Source organism: Anastrepha obliqua, chromosome 4, assembly GCF_027943255.1.
Source record: "Anastrepha obliqua isolate idAnaObli1 chromosome 4, idAnaObli1_1.0, whole genome shotgun sequence".
NCBI lineage: Eukaryota > Metazoa > Arthropoda > Insecta > Diptera > Tephritidae > Anastrepha > Anastrepha obliqua.
Window position 1 is genome coordinate 98,932,325 of NC_072895.1, and position 22,252 is coordinate 98,954,576.

Sequence of the window (22,252 nt, forward strand, 5' to 3'; positions counted from 1 at the left end):
ATTTTTTGTAACAACTTAACTCGCAGAAAATTGCATCAATATGGTATAAGAAGCGCTCTTACGATATAATAAATAATAAATACCTAGGGCTTCAATACAATTTTTCATTTAAAATTAAAATTACTTCATTATTAACAAATTTATATAGGTAAATGTATATGTATTTTATAATAATATACTTTAGATGCAGGCGCTAAAAAGTGATAAAGTAACTTACATAAGTTATATCGAAAAAAGCGTGATGCAAGCAACTCAAAAACGAAGGACAATTTTTGGACTCCATTTTGTGGGGGAAAAAACCTGTCTAATGGGTTTCAACTTCAAATGATAAAATCAGAACCTAGTCTTATTTTTTATATATATGCATTAAGGCGGGTCGATTTAAAAATCGCTCATTGCTCTGTGAAAATCGTATTCTAGGGATCAAAATAAGAAACTTTGCCGAAGGAACCATACCTCTAAAACGAATTCTGATGTCCCCCAATTTGGGTCGAACGAAAAATCTCACTTTGACCCATTTAGAGTGCTCCAATCGTGTCCAAATGCATGACCGACCCTCACTAACTTTAAACAGCCGATCCACCCATGCTAGTGGCACACCCCCTGGAACTCCCCTGGGGGGTCCCCAAACAATAATTTCAAAATATCACAATTTTTGGCCTTTACATGAGAAAAGAGACTAAAAAGTTCGACCCAAATTGGGGGGCATCAGAATTCGTTTTAGAGGTATGGTTCCTTCGGCAAAGTTTCTTATTTTGATCCCTAGAATATGATTTTCACAGAGCAATGGGCGATTTTTTTGCCTCCCCACAAATCGATCCGGCCTAATACTCGTATGCATACCTAAAATGGATGACCTTTCACTTATATTATTTTCATATTATTTGTTAAAACACAAATATTCATTTTGCAGTCATTTGAAGAGTTGAATAGTGAACTCAAGAAGCCCTGCTGATTTCCACCACAAAAGTGTTGTGAGCGTGAAATGGTCCCCAATATTGCGTTTTTGCTATAAAAAGGGGGTTCGTGTCTTCATTTCATATGCTTTGTAGAAAATTATAAATCCCGAAAATCTAGCGATTTTTGCGACTTGAAAAAGGATAAGCGAATGGACATCCCTCATATATTTGTATGTATATATATGCTGAGAACACATGCAAGTTTATTGTTGTTGTTAGTAGAAAATGACTATGTAGAGTATTTATGTAAATGACAGCATAGAAAAACACACATATTCACGAGTCAGAATGCGAACAAATTAAAATTATTTCCGCTGCATGGCACAGTCAAGCTCTCAAAAAATAGATTGAGACTCACACACGAGTCGAAACGAACGCGATTTAAATTTATTACCGCTTTATAGCGGAGAAAAGCTCAAATTACTTGGTGTAGCATTTTAATCTGACCAGAACTGAAAGATACCCAAAATTATTACAGCCTTACGCCTTAAAAACCATTCAGTTCTGTGCGCTCAGCAAATAAACGAAAGGTCAACGGATCATCAAGGTTTTCAACAAGCTTCCAAAAGTTTTAGCACGCTGAGCTTTTTGCAATAACCAAATCTTTCAAGCAGCTATTTTAATTTTAATAAAATTGTTTTAATAAAATTATTTTAATAATTGTTTTTTTTGTTACGAATTCCCGACAGCAAAATATCAAACATGAACTGAGCTGGGAAGCTTATAAGTAAATTATTAATTAGAAGTGTTTAGTCAAAGCACAGAGAAATGTCACCAGTCGAATTGCGTGGGATTAAAATTGAAAATTGCGTGGAATTGAATTAGTTTTAAAGGTTTTTTTCGAAGATTTGGGGCTTTATTGTGAAAAAACGGTACAAAATATTTTACTCGAAGTATTGGCCATCGCTAGCTACAACTTTCGCCCATCTTTCGGGCAATTTCCGGATGCCGTTTCTCCAAAATTCTGGCCGCTGTTTGGCTATCCTTGACTCAACCCATATTTTGATAGCCTCGTACGAGGAGTACCGTTGGTCCGCCAAATCGAGACTCATATGCCGGAACAAATGATAATCGGAGGGAGCTATGTCTGGACTATACGGCGGGTGGGGTAACACTTCCCAGCCAAGCGTTCCAAGGTATTTTTTGACAGGTTGAGCAACATGCGGCCGAGCGTTGTCATGTTGCAAAAAAACCTTGTCGTGCCTTTTTACCGTTTCCGGCCGTTTTTCTTTCAATGCCCGGCTTAAACGCATCAATTGCAGTCGGTAACGATCCCCCGTGATTGTTTCGCCCGGTTGGAGCAGCTCAAATATACGACGCCGACCTGATCCCACCAAATGCAGAGCATGATTTTCTTGCCGTGAATATTCTGCTTGGCCGTCGACGTTGATGCGTGGCCGGGCAAACCCCATGATTTTTTGCGTTTTGGGTTATCGTAGTGGATCCATTTTTCGTCGCCAGTCACCACCCGATGCAAAAAACCCTTCCGATTTTGTCGCTCGATCAGCAATTCGCACGTAAAAAATCGCCGTTCGACGTCGCGCAGCTTCAACTCGTACGGGACCCAATGTCCTTGCTTTTGGATCATTCCCATCGCTTTTAGACGCTTGCAAACGGTTGATTTATCAACGCCCAATGATTCAGCAAGCTCTTCTTGGGTTTGGCACGAGTCCTCTTTTACCTATTCCCCCAATTCCGCGTCCTCGAACTTTTTGGGCTGGCCAAGACGCTCCTTGTCTTCGGTGTGAAAATCACCACTTTTGAATCGTCGAAACCAGTACTCACATGTTGAAATCGACGGAGTATGGTCTGGGTAGGCCTCCTGCAGCAATTCACGGGCTTGGGCTGTATTTTTTTTCAAATTGAAGCAGAAAATCAAAGCTTCCCGCAAATTGCGTTTCGACGGCACGAAAGTTGACATACTCGGAGCACGAAAACACTGCGTTGTTTATACTTCAGCGAAATGACAGATACTGATAAACAAAGCCTAGGGATGAGGCTTTGTCATGAATATATATTCAGTATTGCCAACGCGATAAAGTGATAAATAGCGCCATCTGTGTGTCACCTTTAAAACTAATTCAACCTCCATAATTATAATAGAAGTAAATGATGAATTATAGAATTTAACACAGAACAGCAAAGTGGACTATAAAAAATTATTTATTTCTTAATTTCCAAAAGATCTCTTGATTTTATTTTCCCCTAAGTTTAATTTTATTTATTTTATTTTCTCCTACGTTTAATTTTATTTAATTAATATATTTTATTTTCTCTTGTAAGAAGTCCTGTTTTTCATGAAGTTTGCAAAGTGTGAAAGTCACAATTAGCAAAAATAAGCAAGAAGCTCTAAGCGCTTTGGTAATCAGAACTGATTTTTTAACGCACCTGCGCGAGCAAAATTATTACGAAGTACTGCGAGAATTTTTTTCGAATTGCTCGTGAGTGTTTCATTCAAGCGCTCATTTAAAACGTCGCACAGTGTTTCATACAGTAAAAACGGAAGTCTAATCAACGAATATTAAAATCTGTTATTCAGAGAAGAGCCAATTTGCGCAAATTATAGTAAAATCCAAAATAAATTTAAAATATCGTAAATATTATATAATACAATTTTTTCTACAACAAAAATACACAACAACCAATTTGTAATTTTATTATATTTATATTTTTATTTTTTTTTTTTATTTTTTTAATTCAATTTAATTTTATTAGTTCTTATTTCATTATTTTTTTAAATTTTATTTCATTTTATTTACTTTTTTTATTTTTTTTATTTCTAAGTTCGAATTTCGAATGCACAATAAAAACAATTCAATGCAGACGCGAAATACCAATCATTCAGGAAAATTTGTGACATAGAATATTTATTAGTAAAGCAAATCAAATCGAGTAGGAGAAATTATTTTTGGCAGAAAAAAAAATATAATTCTAGACAACAACTTGGAATGCAACTAAAGTCATTTGTACTACATAAGAAAGTTTTCCAAATAAATGCAAGGCAAATTTAAAATTTTATTTTTTTATTTTTTTTTTTCTCTTCCTTTGTTTCTGTTTTTACCTCGGGTATCGGAGCTAATTGTTGGGTAAAACCACTCCTCTAATAAATCAAGCGGAAATTTAAACAAAAGAAAAAACGTTAAAAATTCATGTTATTGTACAGTTATGTACAAATGTTTGCGTTTTACATGAGTATAAATATATATAAGTAGTTACGATGCACTATGTATATGTGTTGTAGATATGGGGGAACATTTATGATATTTATGGATTTTTTAAATGCATACTTTTTTTTAAACATAATTTCTTACACATAAATTTTCGTATTAAAAATAAGTTAGGGTGACACGAAAAGGGATTACGAGGGTTGCTATTTCAGTTTTTTGGGATAGACAAATAAAAAGGATATTTACAATTGGACGCCAAAAATGTAAAATTCCACGATGCTAATAACAGACTTGAACTTTTAACCCTAGAGTTGCTATATCACAAAACTAAAGTGGCAACCCACGTAATTTATGTTGTTGACTCAATATAATATCTCATTTACACGATTTATTTAAGAGGTTATATGCAATCAGGATTCAAAAAGAAAAGTTTTGTTTAATTTGTAATATTTTTTAATATTTTTCCCTAATATTCTTGAATATTTTCGTAGTGCGCTTTGTACATAGGCGCCTTGTACAAAAAAAGTCATGCTTTATAGCGGCTACTGAGTATTTAAATATTTTTTTTTTTTTTGAAACTTTGAAGACATTTCCCTCAGAACCGTGTTTCGCTCATCGTCGGTGTGAGCGATTTCTCGAAAACGGATAAGACCTAAAATTGTTGCACTAAGTTTACAAATATTTTTTTCTAGCCGTCAATCTCCTGTCTTCCATTTTATAAATAATTAGAATGTAAAATGTTCATCAAAAACTTTAATTTTTGTTTTTTGCACCAGTCATCTTATGAAAAAATAAATTATATTTTGAGAAAACCTGTAGTAAAATGCTCCGCAGAATAATTTTTTATAACATTCTAACGAATATAACATTCCTCTAACAAATTTCCAAACTGGTTTCCTTGAAGAATTTTCTAAAAATAATGGTCAAAACGATGTTGCTGCACCAGACGAAATCTTTATTGCGAGGTTTAGAAAACTCAAAAGGGGTTTAGAAAACTCATAACACTCCCTAAGGATAAACTGATAATGCGCACTGGTCTTGCCGATTGCGCAGTCGTTTGCACAGGCTTGAATTATGGTCCACTGACTCTTGTCCTTTCTGCGACCAATCGCCGGAGACACCAATACACCTTCGCCTTGTTTGCAGCGCTATAGCGTGGAGAAGCTTTGGACATGTCGGCCAATAGCAGCCAGAAGAAAGGAACATGCGCTCAGTCCAACCCAGCTCTATCTTAAGTTTAATGTGTGGCGTAGAGGTCTCAAAAGACCGAAGTCGAGGTCGAAGTGCAAACCTCAAACCAACGACCCTTTTAGGTGCGAGCTGCTGAGTGAAAATATTCTACGAAAATATTTCGCGAGAAATTTCAGTGCATAACCTTTAGTCTTAACATCTCATTTTGCTCAGACATATATTCCAATAATTTTTCCACTTTTTTGACAGTAACTTAGGCAGATACATGAAAACTTAGTAGGCCATAAAAAATGCACGCTATCTTTGCAAATCGATCGAGTATTTTATTATTAAGTAGGTATACTTTCTGGTGGCCACCGTACCCGAATGGGTTGGTGCGTGACTACCATTCGGATTTCAGAGAGAGAACGTTGCTTCGAATCTCGGTGAAAGACTACAATAAATAAAAAGTTTTTTCTAATAGCGGTCGCCCCTCGGCAGGTAATGGCAAACCTCCGAGTGTATTTCTGCCATGAAAAAGCTCCTCATAAACCATATCTGCCGTTCGGAGTCGGCTTGAAACTTTATACAATTATATATATATATAGGTGTACTTCCTAAAAGTCTGCAAAAAGTACATCTCTTTAGTTCCACGTGTGGTATTAGCAATGTGTTTCATTTATGAAGCCTACTAGACATTGAACGGATTCTTTTCCGAGATAACGATGCCTGAGGTAGATTCGGTTAGTGACTGGGATGTCATTCATTATTCTTCAACTCTGCAGCTGCTACAGAAGTCAACTGAAAAGATGCGCATTCACTTGCCATGTGTCCCAATTACGTCCAGGGATGTACTCTTCACGGAGTACAGAGAGAAGCTCAGGTAGGTCAGTTAGGTTTACTGTGATGCCACGTGAGCTCCTGCTGTCTCTTTATAGAAAGATAATTTGAAACGGCAATACTTTGCCGCAAGCTGGGCTCAATATGTATGCGTTTTGAGGAGGGAAACTACCTGTGTAGTAATTTAACTCGTTTGAACCATCGAAGTCAGTCGCGTCAATTACTTTTAAAAGTATAACCATCGATAACGATGTTGGGTACGGTCAGAGGCTCAATTGCGGGCAAACTCTGAAAATGTTTTCGCATTTTCACGGATGGCTCAAGGACCGAGTACAGTTCCGGATCTGGTGTCTACGTAGAATCCAGAGGGTCAAAACTACACTTTGATCTTGGAATGTAAGCATCTGTATTTCAAGCGGAGGTGTAGGCTGTTCAAGTAACAATCAGCTTTTATGTGGAAAACAGGGGGAAAGCAAAGATGCGCTCATGGTCTTAGGCAGTTCTGCAACCACTTCAAGGGTACTTGAGTCCTGTAAGTCCAATCTGAAGTAATAATATCCTGATGCTAGCATGGGTCTCGCGACATGTGGGTATCGTGGGTAACGAAACCTCTGATTCTTTAGCTAAGATAGGCTCTAAGACCAACTTCTTTGAACCGGAGCCCGTTCTGCCGCTCCCTTCTGCAGTCATCAAAGCTACGGTTAGCAAACGGGTTACTTCAACCCACAAGCAAGCTTGGCATGCTAAGAGAAGATGCAGATGTACAAAACTGATGTTATCTGTCACGCCCGACTGACTGTCGCAGATCCACCTGTCATTAAGCAGAAGAGTGAAGCACATGGAAAAGGTAGGCATCTCAGGCAGTGCATGAGATGAGACAGCGGACCACTTTCTATGCGTCTGCCAGGCCTTCGCTCGAGATCTACTCAGATTTCTTCGAAGATCGCGTATATTTAAACCGAACCCGAGTGCAGTAAAATGGACTTAATGTTGTCTGAGTGCTGTTTTTGGTAGTTGTACCGACAAAACCAAAAAAAGGTCAGAGCACCGAAAATATGAAATGGATTTGCAATCAAACATCATTGCTGAAATGATAGGATCAGAAAACTTAGCCCATATTTTCTTGGTTCTTTCCGCGATGCCTTTCGAAGTCTAACAAATACCAATTTCCTGTCCATTTAATTATTGAAGTGACGAAAAATAAGGCATAAGCTTGCAGGCGTACGTTTAGAACTCTCGGGAGTTTCTCATAACTATTTCTGCGATTGAAAGCTAATCAAACAAAACCCATTGGGCTTAAAATTAAGGGTCTTTGCCTTTGTGAAATAATATGAACTCCAAATCACAAATAGGAGAAGGAGCCAAACGCCGGCCAAAAGCCTAGTAAAGGAAGTAAGCGCCAATTATCGATGAGTGCTAGGCTTCTGCAATTGGACTGTAACTGTTTTAAATTAATTTAAAAATCAGCTTTCAATAAATTTCATTAATAAAATGTGACACAAAGTTAATCATAAATTTTATTTTCGAAAAACTTTTTTACTAAGAAAAAAATATTATATTGCTGTAGTGCTAAAAAATCTTTGTTTTGGCCTTTACGCACTCCACTTTGTTTCTAGGTATACCGTAGTTGCCTAGTTCACAAGGGTCAAATATGATTGACGTACGACGCCCCTAAATTCAACTTGATACAGGGTGGGCCAAATAAGACCTACTAATGTTAAGCACAAATAACTTTTTTATTTTTTGACATATTTATTTTTCTCTCTTTGTAGGTTACAATTGAATTGTTGGAAATTTATTATGGAACCACCAACAACGATTACAATACGCTATTCGTTTTACACAATTAGCCACACAAATTGATTTTTTAAGCAATGTTTTGACGTCGGATGAAGCGAATTTTCATTTAAATGGTTATGTCAACAAACAAAACTGTAGATTGTGGAGCTCTGAAAATCCAAGGGCAACACACCAACATTAGTTGCACCCATCTAAATGTACTGTTTGGTGCGGTGTTAAGGACACTGGTGCTATCGGTCCATATTTCTTCGAAAATGAGGATGAAAGCCGGAATCGATTTCAGGAGCTTCTTACAGAACATTGATTGAAAACTTTTTGCGGCCAATGACAGAGCAGTATCCTAATTTGTGGTTTCAACAAGATGGAGCAACTGCGCATACTGCTAGGCAAACTATGGACCTGCTGCGTGAAACTTTTGGCGAACGTCTGATTTCCAAAAATTCAGATTTCCCTTGGCCACCTCGTTCGCCAGATTTTACTGCGCCCGACTTCTTTTTATGGGGATATTTAAAAGACAAAGTGTATCTTAATAAATCAGAGACTATTAGACAACTGAAGCAAAATATTCGAGACGAAATACTGAGCCTTCAACCAGAAACTTTATGTGGTGTAATGGAAAACGCGTTAAAAAGGGCCAATCTTTGTATCGAGAAAAATGGTGGACATTTGTCTTATGTAATATTTCATACATAATTTCCATAAAATATATTCAATGTATAAAAACAATTAACCGAAATAAATGATTATTGCAAAAGTTATTTGTGTTTAACAATATATATATATATATATAATTGGCGCGTACACCCTTTTTGGGCGTTTGGCCGAGCTCCTCCTCATATTTGTGGTGTACGTCTTGATGTTGTTCCACAAATGGAGGGACCTACAGTTTCAAGCCGACAGATATTTTTATGAAGAGCTTTTTTATGGCAGAAATACACTCGGAGGTTTGCCATTGCCTGCCGAGGGGCGACCGCTATTAGAAAAATGTTTTTCTTAATTTTGGTGTTTCACCGAAATTCGAACCGACGTTCTCTCTGTGAATTGGTGCGTGACTACCAACCCATTCGGCAACGGCGGCCGCTTCTGTTTAACATTAGAAGACCTTATTTGGCCCACCTTGTATAACTGCAAAGAATTAAAGCTTGATTTAGTAAGAGAATCGCGGTTGAAAAATGAAGCAGGAAATATGTAATTCAGATACATTTAGAGAATACAGGATTCACCTACAAGCAAGAAAGTATGTAAGGGAGGAAATCATTGAAATTAGAAATATAATTTTTAATTAACGAAGTTGCTGGTAGGGTTACTTAATCGCCTAACTTCCATGTCTAGTACTCAAATAATTAATTTGTGAAATAATTTATTTTGCGAATATTCCAAATAAACCAAAGTTAGTATCCTTGCGTTTGTGCGTGTGTGCGTAGCCTATTCGATTTTCATAATTTCAACCCTGCATAGCTGGCAGAACTGAGTAAATAAATGTTTTGGGCAGGACCAAGAATGGGGCTTATGAACGCACATTAACATACACACATACATACATGAAAAACACACTCGCACAGCACTTGCACATGTACTCGTGTGAGTTCAAGTAAAAGGGGTACATATTTTCAAATAAAAAATATACTTACATATATACATTTGATGTGTAGTAAATACATATAAACATAACGGTATGTGTAAAATACATTATAAAATATATATATGAATATAATAAAAGTGTATTTGTATACAAGTGTGTATGTATATACACTATGTTATATACGCCAACTCCCGCTCCCGCCCAACACCAACCTGTTGTGCCGCATTTTGTAGATTCAACAGTGGCTCCGATGAGCGTTTGAGGAAGAGCCGCAATTTATTCTCTTTTGTGGATGTTTCACGTTTGCGTTGCGGCGATGGCGCCGAGTAGAGCATTTTGGCGAAGACGCGCGAACGTGATGCCAAAACGGCCTGGGGGAAAGATAGGCAGGAATTATTATTATAAGTACGCACGTAATTTTATATTTATCTAAAAAGTAAGAGCTTTTGCATTTTCTTTTAATACCAGGTACTGCATGCAGAAGAATATGCCGACATCCCAATCACACTTCGGGGCACTGATACATTTCACTAACAAAAACTGGCTGCAAGTCGTTGTAAAAGTATTCGAAAATCACTTTACTTTAAAAGAGAAATTAGTTTGAGAGAATTTCTTTCCAAAAGAATTTCTTTTTATTTTTTTTTCCCCTTCTTACAGCTGTGTTCACAATACTAGCAGCGCGACATATTGCAGAGTTTTTGATATTTAATTTCGTTTTTTTTTACAAAAGGTGGCACAAAATTAATCATCCAATTTCGTTTTTCAATAACTTTTTTACTAAATACAAAAATTGATTTTGAGTGATGGAAAATTTTATTTTGACGTGCTTGCCTATGGCGCAAAAATAATCATCCGATTTTATTTTTCAATAACTTTTTTACTAAATACAAAATCTGATTTTGAGAGATGAAAAACTGATTTTGACGTTTAGGCGCTCCATTGCCTGCCTGTGGCGCAAAATTAATCATCCAATTTGGTTTTTCAATAACTTTTTTACTAAATGCATTTTTACTGATTTTGAGAGATGAAAAACTTTGTTTTAACGTTACGCGATTTTGTTTTTCAATAACTTTTTTACTAAATACAAAAAACTGATTTTGAGTGATGGAAAATTTTATTTTGACGTTTACGCGCTCCATTGCTTGCCTATGGCGCAAAATTAATCATCCGAGTTTGTTTTTCAATAAATTTTTTACTAAATAATAGGACTATGTTTAAGTTCGTGCGGTTTTTTTTCGAAATTTGAAACTTTATTGACGTAAAATGTTTACAAATTTAATATTCAAAGTATTGTCCATCGCTTACTACTACTTTTTCCCATCTTTCTGGCAATTCACGGATTCCCTTTGTGAAAAATTCGGTCGGTTTTGCCGCAATCCACGAATCGATCCATTTTTTGACTTCATCGTAATTACGGAAGTGCTGGTCAGCCAGGCCATGTTGCATCGATCGGAAGAGATAGTAATCGGATGGCGCAAGGTCTGGACTATACGGCGGGTGGGGTAGGACATCCCATTTGAGCGTTTCTAAGTATGTTTTGACCACTTGTGCAACATGTGGCCGAGCATTGTCATGTTGCAAAATAACTTTGTCGTGTCTATCGGCGTATTGCGGCCGTTTTTCTCGCAGTGCTCGGCTCAAACGCATCAATTGTCGTCGGTAGACATCCCCCGTAATCGTTTCATTCGGTTTCAGTAGCTCATAATACACAACACCCAGCTGGTCCCACCAGATACACAGCATAACCTTCAGGCCATGAATATTCTGCGCCGACGTCGATGTTGAAGCATGGCCAGGGTATCCATACGTTGCCCGACGTTTTGGATTGTCGTAATGGACCCACTTTTCATCGCCAGTCACAATTCGATGCAAAAAACCCTTTCTTTTGTGCCGTTGAAGCAGTTGTTCGCATGCCATAAAACGGCGTTCAACGTCTCTTGGCTTCAATTCATACGGCACCCAATGGCCTACCTTTCGGATCATTCCCATGGCTTTTAAACGTTTGGAAATGGTTGATTGATCAACTCCCAAAGTTTTTGCAACCTCTTCTTGCGTTTGAGCCGGATCTTGATCGAGCAGTTCCTCCAATTCGGTATCCATGAACTTTGGCGGCGCACCCTCGCGTTCTTCGTCTTCCAAGCCAAAATCACCACTTTTAAAGCGTGCAAACCACTTCTGGCACATTCGCTCAGCTAGAGCATGCTCACCATAAACTTCCACCAAGATACGATGACTTTCGGCTGCTTTTTTCTTCATATTAAAATAATGAAGAAGAATTCCCCGCAAAAACACATTATTTGGCACGAAATTCGACATTTTCAAGTGTGGTAAAAATATTGTTGTTTACGCTTCAAATAAAAAACTTATACTGACGTTTGTGCCTTACGACAGTAGCTCTCCAATGAATGTTTGGAAATGTGGATCGATGGAATAATAATCAAGTTACGCCATCTGTTGTAAAACCGCACGAACTTATCGATAGACCTATTACAAAAACTGATTTTGAGAGATGAAAAACTTTATTTTGACGTTTACGCGCTCCATTTCCTGTCTGCTTGTATGCTGCAGCTGTCAAGTTCTCAAGTGTCAAATATTTGTAGAAATTATAAATCCTCTGATAGGGTAGTTAAACTTACACCACCTAAAGTACAACTTGAAGTTCCAAACCTTGTACAAAATAAAAAAAAATCAACAAATATCCATTAAAAAAATCGATTAGTATTTTAAGAAAAATTCCTAGCATGCAGTTCTGGCAATCCTCACGACCAGCCTGCTTGAAATGTTATTCAAATCCCCCGATTAGCCACCTGTAATGTCAACTTCTCTATTGAATTAATATTTGAGCTTTTTTGGGCCCGTACGAATAAATTTTTTGGCGTGCTCCGGAAACATCTTATTAAAAATAAATACATCAAAATCGAAGTATGCGCGAATGTTTTGCGCACCGTTTGTGAGATAAAGCAGAATTTCGTAGAAAACTTTTAAGAACTTCAATATATCAGTCAGTCGTATAATTTTCCAAGCCTAAATCACATTACTTGTTAAAGTCAGCAGCGAAATAATGGCGCTCTTCTGCATGCATGACAAAAAAATGGGCCGTAATATTACTCACCTTCACGGCACACACCGGTTCGCGCGTATCTCCAACTAAAAACGTCACATCGCATAACTCTGGCATTGATGCCAGAAACTTCATATCCTCGGCCAAGCCGGTCTTATTCTCGAACGTTGACAAATCTGGCTCCGCATCAGCCATGCCGGGTAATGTCAGAGCTTCGGGCATTTGGGTTTTCTGTTTAATAAATGTGAAAAAATGCAGTTACAAGGATGAAGAAAATGCGCACAAATAAAAAATTTAAAAAAAGTTAAGAAAAGGGCTTTTGGACTTTGAAGTATAATATTTATATCATTCCCTTATAAGAGATAGTTGAGAATTTCTTGCATGCGATATTGTAAGTAGAAAAGCTAGCTTGAGGAATTGAAACATTGGAATACTCGTAGATAAAATGGAGGCAAGCCAAGTGCATGAAATGTTAATATTTATGTTAATACTGATAAGTATGAGAAATTTTAAAAATATTGCTCCATACCTCCGCAGTTCCTTATCTTATTAAAAAAATTTATGCATTTATGGCATCTGCATTTGTTTTTTTTAATGGAATCGTGCAAGCTCAAAATGTACCAAAGTAATACTCGTATATTTGTAAAGGGTATATCAAAAGATGCGCCTAGGTTTTGTTTTAAAATCAGCGAGTAAAAATTTATATTCTTTCAGGTCACATTATTTTTATTCAAATACGTAAAAAATCATCACCATGATCACGTCTAAGGCTTTTATACGAGAATTAAAGGCTCTCTCACACATTAACGCACTGAGCTAAGCAATCTCAATCGGAATGTTGTATTTCAGCTTGGAATTGTTGTTGGCTTATTCACATATATTTTGAAATTGAAATTTGAATAGGTCGAGTCAAGGAGCAGGCTAAAAACCCATTGCATTTAGAGCTGTGGAGAGAGGGTAGATAGGAAAGAGAGAAAGAAGAAAAGTATTAGAGAAAGAGAGAGGAAAGAATAGAGGCAGAGATAAAAGTAGTTAGTCCTGTGAGAATTTTCCAGATTCTTTGGCAAATCTGTAAATATCCTCCAGTTTTAGAGAACGAACATTACTCATTCTCACGACATCGGAACCCAAAAATCGTAGTCTTGCTCTAGCAAAGGCAGGACACTCACAGAGAAAGTGCTCAGTGCTATCTGCCTCCTCCAAGCAAGACAGGCACATTGGGTCCTCAATGATTCCAATGGTGGTCATATGCTGTCCCCATGGGTTGTGTTCTGTAATGATGCCGACCATCAACCGAATGTCTTTCCTTCTAACTTTTAGTAGAAAGTTTGACAGTTTTCTGTTCGCAGTTCTGCAGTTCTATACCGGACCATCGCTCTTTATGTAAATTGCATACATTATCGCTGATCCAATTCATGATTCCTGTGGAACTGATTCCGATTATTGGCTCTGGGCCTTGTGGGGGAACCGTTGATTCACGGTTCGCCAATTCGTCGGTGATTTCGTATCCTTTAACACCGAAGTATCCTGAAACCCATATAAGTACAAGCCTGTTCTGTCGTGCGACGACAAAATTACGCTTCTTCTTACATTCTTGAACAATCTTTGAGGTTTGCTTCGCATTCTCCAGAGCCTTCAGTGCAGCCTGACTGTCACTGAAAACTCCAAACTGTTTTCCGCTCCATCTCCTCTCGATTATCCATTCGGCTACTTTTAGGATGGCAAAAAATTCCGTTTGGAAAACAGTTGCCATTTCCCCCATAGCATAGTGATACTTATTACTATCGTTTAAGTGTCATTCAGCCTCCAGAAAATACTGGTCAAACCTCCCTGAATGCATTTTGGATTGCTCCATTGCTCACGCAATGGAAATCTGACATCAAATGTTCTTCCAAATGAAACAGGTCCACTTAGACTTTACTTAAAAAAAAAAAAAAATCCTCAGAAAGTAATCTACTTTAGTGCAGTTAGATCGCATGATGCAGGTGGCCAGTTTATGTCACAATTAACATTGGTCGCAATAATGCAATGCTTACTCGTGTTGTGTGACTTATGGATCCAACCTATTGAAAGTAAAGATCGTCTATGTCTATCACTTCAAGCTCAGGTCACAAAAAATCTCTAATCAATTGTCGACAATGTGCAGTCATTGGCATTTTCACCATCAAATATTAAAAAAAAATTGAAAATTTCATTCGAAATGGTCACCATTTGCTTTTACACAAGTCTTCAAACGATTAGGCCATTCAGTTATTGCAGCATGCACGCTTTCCATGAATGTTAACGTCGCTGCTCGAAGTAAAGATTGTTTGAGAGCCTCTAAATTTCTGTGAGGTCTTCGACAGGCCATGTTCTCCAATTCTGACCACAAACTGTAGTTCAATGAATTCCGATCTGGACGTCCAGGTGGCCAATCTTCTGCGGCTATGAACCCAAGAATTTTTTTTTTTAGCCACGGCTGGTTGGTTTTTGCCTTATGGGCTGGAGCGGAATCTTTCTGGAAGACCCAACGCTCTCAATTGAAGAGAGTACTTCTCAACTCACCAAGCCTTCTAAGACATCCTCCTGGTACACTTTTACACGGCCTGAACCCCTTTTTCGCAGAAATGAAGATATGCAAGTTACCCCCTTCACAAGTCACTCTCTGCCAAACCATTATGAAGGCTGCATGGTGACCACGCTGAACCCTTGGAACCAAATTTTTTGCGTCTTTAGGGGCTTCAGCATAGATTTTTGCTTATTAAAAACTTCTTCAGCAGTGAACATTTTCTCATTTGGTCTGCCAGACGATTTTTTTACTGGAAAGAGTAAATTTTGCTATTATACATAGAACACATTCTCATTAAAATTACCTTTAAAGTTGGCCATAAAGTAGATTTGCCTATTCTGTCAATCTTATTTCTCAACGCGATTTTCGGAGTTTATCGATTGCTTTCAATCGTTGCAAAAAGCTAACTATAAATGAGACTTCTGACCCATCGTGGATGCTATTTTAACAGTAGAGGTCACATCTTTTCACATTCATATCCAATCCCAAGCGAGGAGGGCAAGCCGAAGAACAACCGAAGCTACCATTGGCTCAGTCGTCCATCTCAATTGCAGGAAGTTTAATATTCTTGCTGAACTCCCTGCTGAGATCTCAGTGCCAAGAGACTTGATGGATGTTCAGTTCTTTCAAATGCTTCAGTACTGAACTGGGTAATGAAAAAACTTCGGTTGGGTTATCTAAAACCAACAAGATAAACCAGAACATGTTCATAAGGTACGCGGATGGCCCTCTCACCGAGGAAGGAGCAGGGCAGGTGCCCTCTGTCAGAGGAAAAAATACTCGGAAGCGCTAGGCAAGAATACAAATATATTTCAAGCGTTAGTCTACGCAATAGAAAAGTGCGTTCACTTTAACCTTAAACGCAATCAGAACAAGGGAAGCATACCTATTCTTACTGATAGCCAGGCAGTAATCAAAGCAATCAACTCTTTGCAGGTTACATCAAAACTGGTGCGGGATAAGCTGAATAATATTAGGCTAGAACAACCAAGTACGTATCCAGCATGGCTTCCATTCCAAAGAAGCATTGGATTGGTTGTTGACTTCTGTAATTTTGGTAAAGGTTGTAAATATCTATTTCGACAGTGAAGCGCAAATTAAAGACTTGGGCTCGTTGTTTTTACGTTTGAAATTAGTCGGAGAACGTTTGATTTTTCTCTGCATTTGTGCTCCGGGTCACACCGGCATAGAGGAAAACTGATAGGCTGATGAGCTAGCTAGACAGGAGATCCTGGTGACGGTTTCATAGCAAAATTAGAGGACTGGGGTTCCCTTGAGAACCTGTGGTCTGCTTCTGGAAAGATGGGCCTAGCGTCAATTCGGAGAGCGTTGAGCTAGTGCGCAAACGTGCAAAGTCGCGTGATCCTTTTGGCCACGGATAGATCCGGACCGCTCGAGGGAACTTCTAAGGCTAACAATGCCGCAGCTCACGAATTTGGTAGGTATCCTTTACGGACATTGTGCGTTGGGTGTCCATGCGATGAGACTTGGGATCACTTCAAGTCCTTTTTACAGAAAATGTCCGGAGGTTCGAGGTGGACTCATCCCAGCCCCTTCTTCACAGCTGGCCTGCTCTTATTGGTGCAAAGATTCAGACATCTGGGCTCTCCCTTTTTTGCTAAACCTGTGGAAATTGTGGGTTTCTTGAAGAATTAATCAAAAGCTTTGACGCAGAGCAGCCAAAGTTACCGCTATCCCAACTTTACCTTATTAACTCAAAGGCAATTAATTCAGTGCTGATTTTGTCTATTTATTTGCACTATTTAAAGCTTTTTAAAAATAAGTATTGTTTTAAAATCGGTAAAACGCTTACCGAAACATTTGAGTTGATGAAAAAAGTTTATGGCGATGATTGCCTATCTCGTGCCAGAGTTCGTGAGTGATTTACACGTTTCAGAAATGGTTGTGAGGACATAAATGACAATGCACATATGAGCCACCGAAAATCAGTAAAGACCGAAAACTCCATCGAAATTCTGCGTAAATTTATCAAATATGAACCAAAATCATCGTTGAAATTCATGGAATCGGTGTGGAATAAATCCAAAACATTGATTTATCGCATTTTAACTGATCATTTGGGCTTACCAAATTGTCTGTGCACGTTTCATTCCGCAAAGGTAATTGAGGATCAAAAATTGCTCAGAATTCAACATTCAAAAGACCTCATTAAAGAGGCGAGAAAAGACGAGAACTTCCTTTACAATATTGTAACCGGTGGTAAAGCGTGGTTTTTCCTCCATGAACCTGAAACTAAGCGTCAAAGTGCAGAATGGAAGGCCCCAAACGAGCGACCACCCAAAAAATTGCGTCTGCCGAAGTCAAAATCAAATCGATGCTCATTTCCTTTTACGATTCCAAGGGAATTGTCCACAAAGAGTTCGTGCTAACGGGTCAAACCGTCAATCCAATTTTTCATATTAGCGTTTTGAAGCGTTTGTTGCATCGCATTCGTCGAATTCGCCCTGAATACGAAGGGTGCCTTGTATATGTCGGGATTTGGCAACCCTGGTGTTGCAATCTGGCAACTGGCAGCTGTATCGCAAAGTTTGACATTTTTTGACTTTTACGTACTCAGAACGTTTTGAAATACCAGCGCTATTTGTGTGGTTTACAGTAACTTAAAAGATTCATCTCGTTCCAAAAATGGAATTAAATCGTGAACATTTTCGTGCGATTATTTTTTACAACTTTCGACGTGGATTAACTCTGCAACATTGCATGGATGAACTTAATTCATTTTTTGGCGATGAAGCTCCATCAAGGACCAGTGTTTATCGATGGTATGGTGAATTCAATCGTGGTCGTAGTTCACTCCAAGACGAATTTCGTGAAGGTCGTCCAAAATCAGTTGTTGTTCCGAAAACCATTGATGCCGTGCGCGAACTGATATTGCAAGATCGTCATGTGACCTATCGTGAGATTGAGACAATCTTAGGCATTAGTGGGACCAGCATACATTCAATATTGCATAAACAGTTGACTTTCAAAAAAATTTTTTCGCGTTGGATCCCATACAATTTGTCAATCGCTCAAAAAAAGACTCGTGTCGATTGGTCGAAGGAAATGCTCAAAAAATACGATCGCGGGGCTTCAAAACACGTCTATGACATCGTGACAGGTGATAAATCATGGATTTACGCGTATGAGCCCAAAAGTAAACAGCAGTCGACTGTATGGGTGTTTCAAGATGAGCCAAATCCAACAAAAGTTGTTCGCGTACGAAGCACTTCCAAGCAAATGGTCGCCTGTTTTTTCGGAAAAACTGGACATGTCGCAACCGTGCCACTAGAACAACGCAGAACAGTAAATTCTGAGTGGTACACAACCATTTGTTTGCAAGTTGTCTTCCAAGAAATTAGGAAAACCAATCGCCAAAGACGGATCACTCTTCACCAGGACAATGCGAGCTCTCACACATCGGCTCAAACAACTGCATTTTTGAGCACCCAAAACATCGAATTAATGGGTCATCCGCCGAATGGCACCGAATGACTTCTTTTTATTCCCGTACGTAAAAAACAAACTGAGAGGTCAACGTTGCGTTGAGGTTGCGGCATTCAGAATGCATGTTTTGGAGGTACCTCATTCAGAGTGGCAAAAGTGCTTCCACAATTGGTTCAAACGCATGCAAAAGTGTATAGATCTTCATGGAAAATATTTTGAAAAACAATAAAGTAATTTTCGATAATTAAAATTTGTTTTTGTTCTCTAATCCCGACATATAAAAGGCACCCCTCGTACCGCGATCAACTCTTGTGACCGATTTTTTGCCTAGAAATCATCGCATTTTAACCATCAATCACTCAACGTATTCGCCTGATATGGTTCCCTGTGACTTCTACCTATTCGGAAAATTCCATTTGGCCATGAAAGGAAAACGTTTTGTGTGCGGAGAAGCCATCCAAATGGTTTGTACCGACATGTTGAAAGACATTCCGGTCAATGAGGTGAAACACTCTTTCGAAAAGCTTTTAGATCGCGCAAAACAGTGTATCGAGGGCAGAGAGGATTATTTGGAATAAATCAACTCGAAGTTATCAGAAAAAAGCTCTTGTCGTTTCTATTTTAGCTCAGTATTGTTTATTTTGGACTTCACCTGGTATAATGAAATTGAAAATCAATGAAATTTAAATTATAGTGCAATTTTAATGTATCGTAATTATAGTCTCAGGGCCAGAAAAGTTCCATTGGCAGGACACAGAAATAAATGGCATTCAGAGAAAATCAAAAACAACAACTGCTGCAACATCACCAGCAGCAAACGAAGATAATTAAGTCATGCAGCAAAAGTTGTGTGTGGTAGGGCAGTCTGTATGTGGGAAAAAATTTGCATAGCGAAACCCACCAGGTAAATATTTAGCTTCACAAATATCAACAAAGATACAGATGCACATTTGCGTAATGCCCTTGAAAATGATAGTTGATGCTGTACACCAAAAAGGATTTATGCACATACATGCATAAATACACATGCAAGGCCGTATTTATGGAGTATTTGCTTATTTGTAGGTGTTCCGTGAAAATATTGATGGACAGTTTTCAGTCCGCGTTTGAGCTTTTTACATCCATTAGTAGATAAATTAACTTTGCACTCATTGCTTATTCCACAAGTCCAAGTAAAAATAATCATACAACGTGAACTTTACTTAACCAATGGCCTTTTTACGGATCAATTTGATTAATTTCTTTAACAAAAACTTAAAAAGTAATTTTAAATGGGTTATTTGAAGACTAGAATGGTCCATGAAAATATTGGATGAAGAAAATACTAGGTTGTTCAATAAGTTTTGCGGTTCGATTCTCTTATACCATTGCTACTAGCCAAATTTTTTTGTTGTTGTTATGTTGATAGATTATATGAACGTATGTCAATTCATTTTTTGTTTACAAACCATTTAGTATCGACGTGTCACAGTATTTTCCACCAAGGGAAAATAAAGTATCGTGCAGTGATTGAATTTTTATTTTTGGAAGGTTTAAAAGCGAAGAAAATTTATGTACGCATGTAGAAAGTGTATAAGAACTTTTCGCCTTCACTTCTTACTGTAGAAAGATGGTTTGCTGAATTTAAACGTAGTCGTAGAAGTCTTGAAGACGATCCGCGTCAAGGACGTCCGCATACAGACCAACATTAGTCGAAAAGGTAGAAAAAATACAGGAAATCGTGAAGTGAAAGAAAGAGATTTAGTAGACACCCTAGGCATTTCATTATTCTTCTTCTTAAATGGCGCGATAACCGCTTACGCTATTTTGGCCGACTTTAATAAAGCGTGCCAGTCGTTTCTTTCTCATGCTAACCGGCGCCAGTTGAACACACCAAGTGAGGCCAAGTCCTTCTCCACCTGATCTTTCCAACGCAGAGGAGGCCTTCCTCTTCCTCTACTACCACCAGCTGGTACCGCATCGAATACTTTCAGAGCCAAGGCGTTTGTGTCCATTCGGACGACATGAACCAGTCAACGTAGCCGCTGGATCTTTATTCGCTGCGCTATGTCGTCGTAGAGCTCATACAGCTCATCGTTCCTTCGCCTGCAATATTTGCTGTTGCCAACGTGCAAAGGCCCGAAAATCTTATGCAGAATCTTTCTCTCAAACACTGCAATCGTCGCTTAATCGGATGTTATCATCGTCCACGCTTGTGCACCATACGTTAGGACGGGCATGATGAGAGCCTTGTAGAGTGTTAGTTTTGTTCGTCGAGAAAGGACTTTACTACTCATTTGCTTACTTAGTCCAAAGTAGCACTTGTTGGCAAGAGAGATTCTACGTTGGATTTCCAGGCTGACATTATTATCGGTGTTAATGCTGGTTCCCAAATACACGAAGTCTTTTACAACCTCAAAATTATAACTGTCTACAGTGACGTGGGTGCCGATACGCGAGTGCGCCGACTGTTTGTTTGAAGACAGGAGGTACTTCGATTTGTCCTCGTTCACCACCAGACCCATTCGCTTTGCCACTTTATCCAACAATTGTACGCCCTTATAAAATATTGTGCCTGAGCGATTAAGTTCTGCGGCTCGTACGATCCTCTCCAACATCAGGTTAAAGAAGTCAAACGACAGTGAGTCACCCTGTCTGAAACCTCGTTTGCTATCAAACGGCTCGGAGAGGTCCTTCCCAATTCTGACGGCGCTGCTGCGTAAACAATATTTTGACTGAAGTACAGAAAGCTGTGTGCACAATGGGAGCCGGATTCTCGAACAACAGAAAAAACCCACATTCGAATGGCACTTTCTCAGCAGAGAGCGTTTTAGAGCGTTTTCGAAAGGATAAGATGAATTTCGTGTGTCGTTTCATCGCTATGGATGAGACTTGGGTCTATTGCCATGCTCCTAAATCAAAACAATAGCCTAAAGAGTGGTGTGAACTTGGTTCTCCTGCTCCGAAACGAGTTTGAGTCCAGAAATCGACCAAAAAGGTGTTAGCATCAATGTTTTCAGATGCAAAAGGACTTTTTGTTTCTGAATTACGTGCGAACTGGTGAAGGAATAAATTCTGAATATTATTGTAACCTTTTAAAACAGCTGCAGGGTAAAATTCATGAAAAAACTTCATTTTGCAAAAGAAAAATTTTATTTTTCATCAGGACACGGTGCATTGTCCGGTGCACAAGAGCATTTTGGCAATTGGTCCATGGCAAAGTCCATGAATTTAAGTTCGAATTGTTGGAGCATCTACTGTATTCACCAGATTTGGTCCCTAGCTAACTTCCATCTGTATCCCGACCTAAAAAAAATCATGCGTGAAAAGCGTTTTTCATCAAATGATGAGGTCATAACAGCTTCCAGATTCTCACTTCAGGGATGGAAGTCATAAATTGAAATCTCGAAATTGATATTTGTGTAGAATGAATATTTATGAATAAATATAAATTTTTACAAAAAATTAGGGAACATGGAAAATAGTAAAAGAAAAATAGTCAAAACTGGTCAAAATGTTATGGCACTATAGTAAAAGGGGTATTGGAAATACCTTTTTTTCATTTTGACATGAAAAGTACTTCTTTTTTCATTGCATAAGGAGGCATAATTTGATATAAAAGAGTTGAAAAACCCATATAAATTAGTGCGCTCCTAATGTATGTACATTCATATAACTTTAAAGAAAAGTCTTCCATTC

At 38.3% G+C, this 22,252-nt stretch overlaps 1 protein-coding gene across 2 annotated transcripts in view; it reads right to left on the minus strand.

The window, feature by feature from the left end:
* The window catches only part of LOC129244683 (serine-enriched protein), a 38,782-nt gene that overhangs the window by 10,919 nt on the left and 5,611 nt on the right, over positions 1–22,252 (minus strand). The window contains exons 3-5 of one of the 2 annotated variants that reach the window (XM_054882454.1): positions 12,631–12,810; positions 9,731–9,889; positions 4,021–4,059 (exon numbers count right to left, since the gene is read on the minus strand). In XM_054882454.1, coding sequence (XP_054738429.1) covers positions 4,021–4,059; positions 9,731–9,889; positions 12,631–12,801 — 369 coding nt within the window. In that variant the 5' untranslated portion in view covers positions 12,802–12,810. The remainder of the gene's footprint in view (positions 1–4,020; positions 4,060–9,730; positions 9,890–12,630; positions 12,811–22,252) is intronic. The other variant, XM_054882455.1, reaches the window with a different exon arrangement.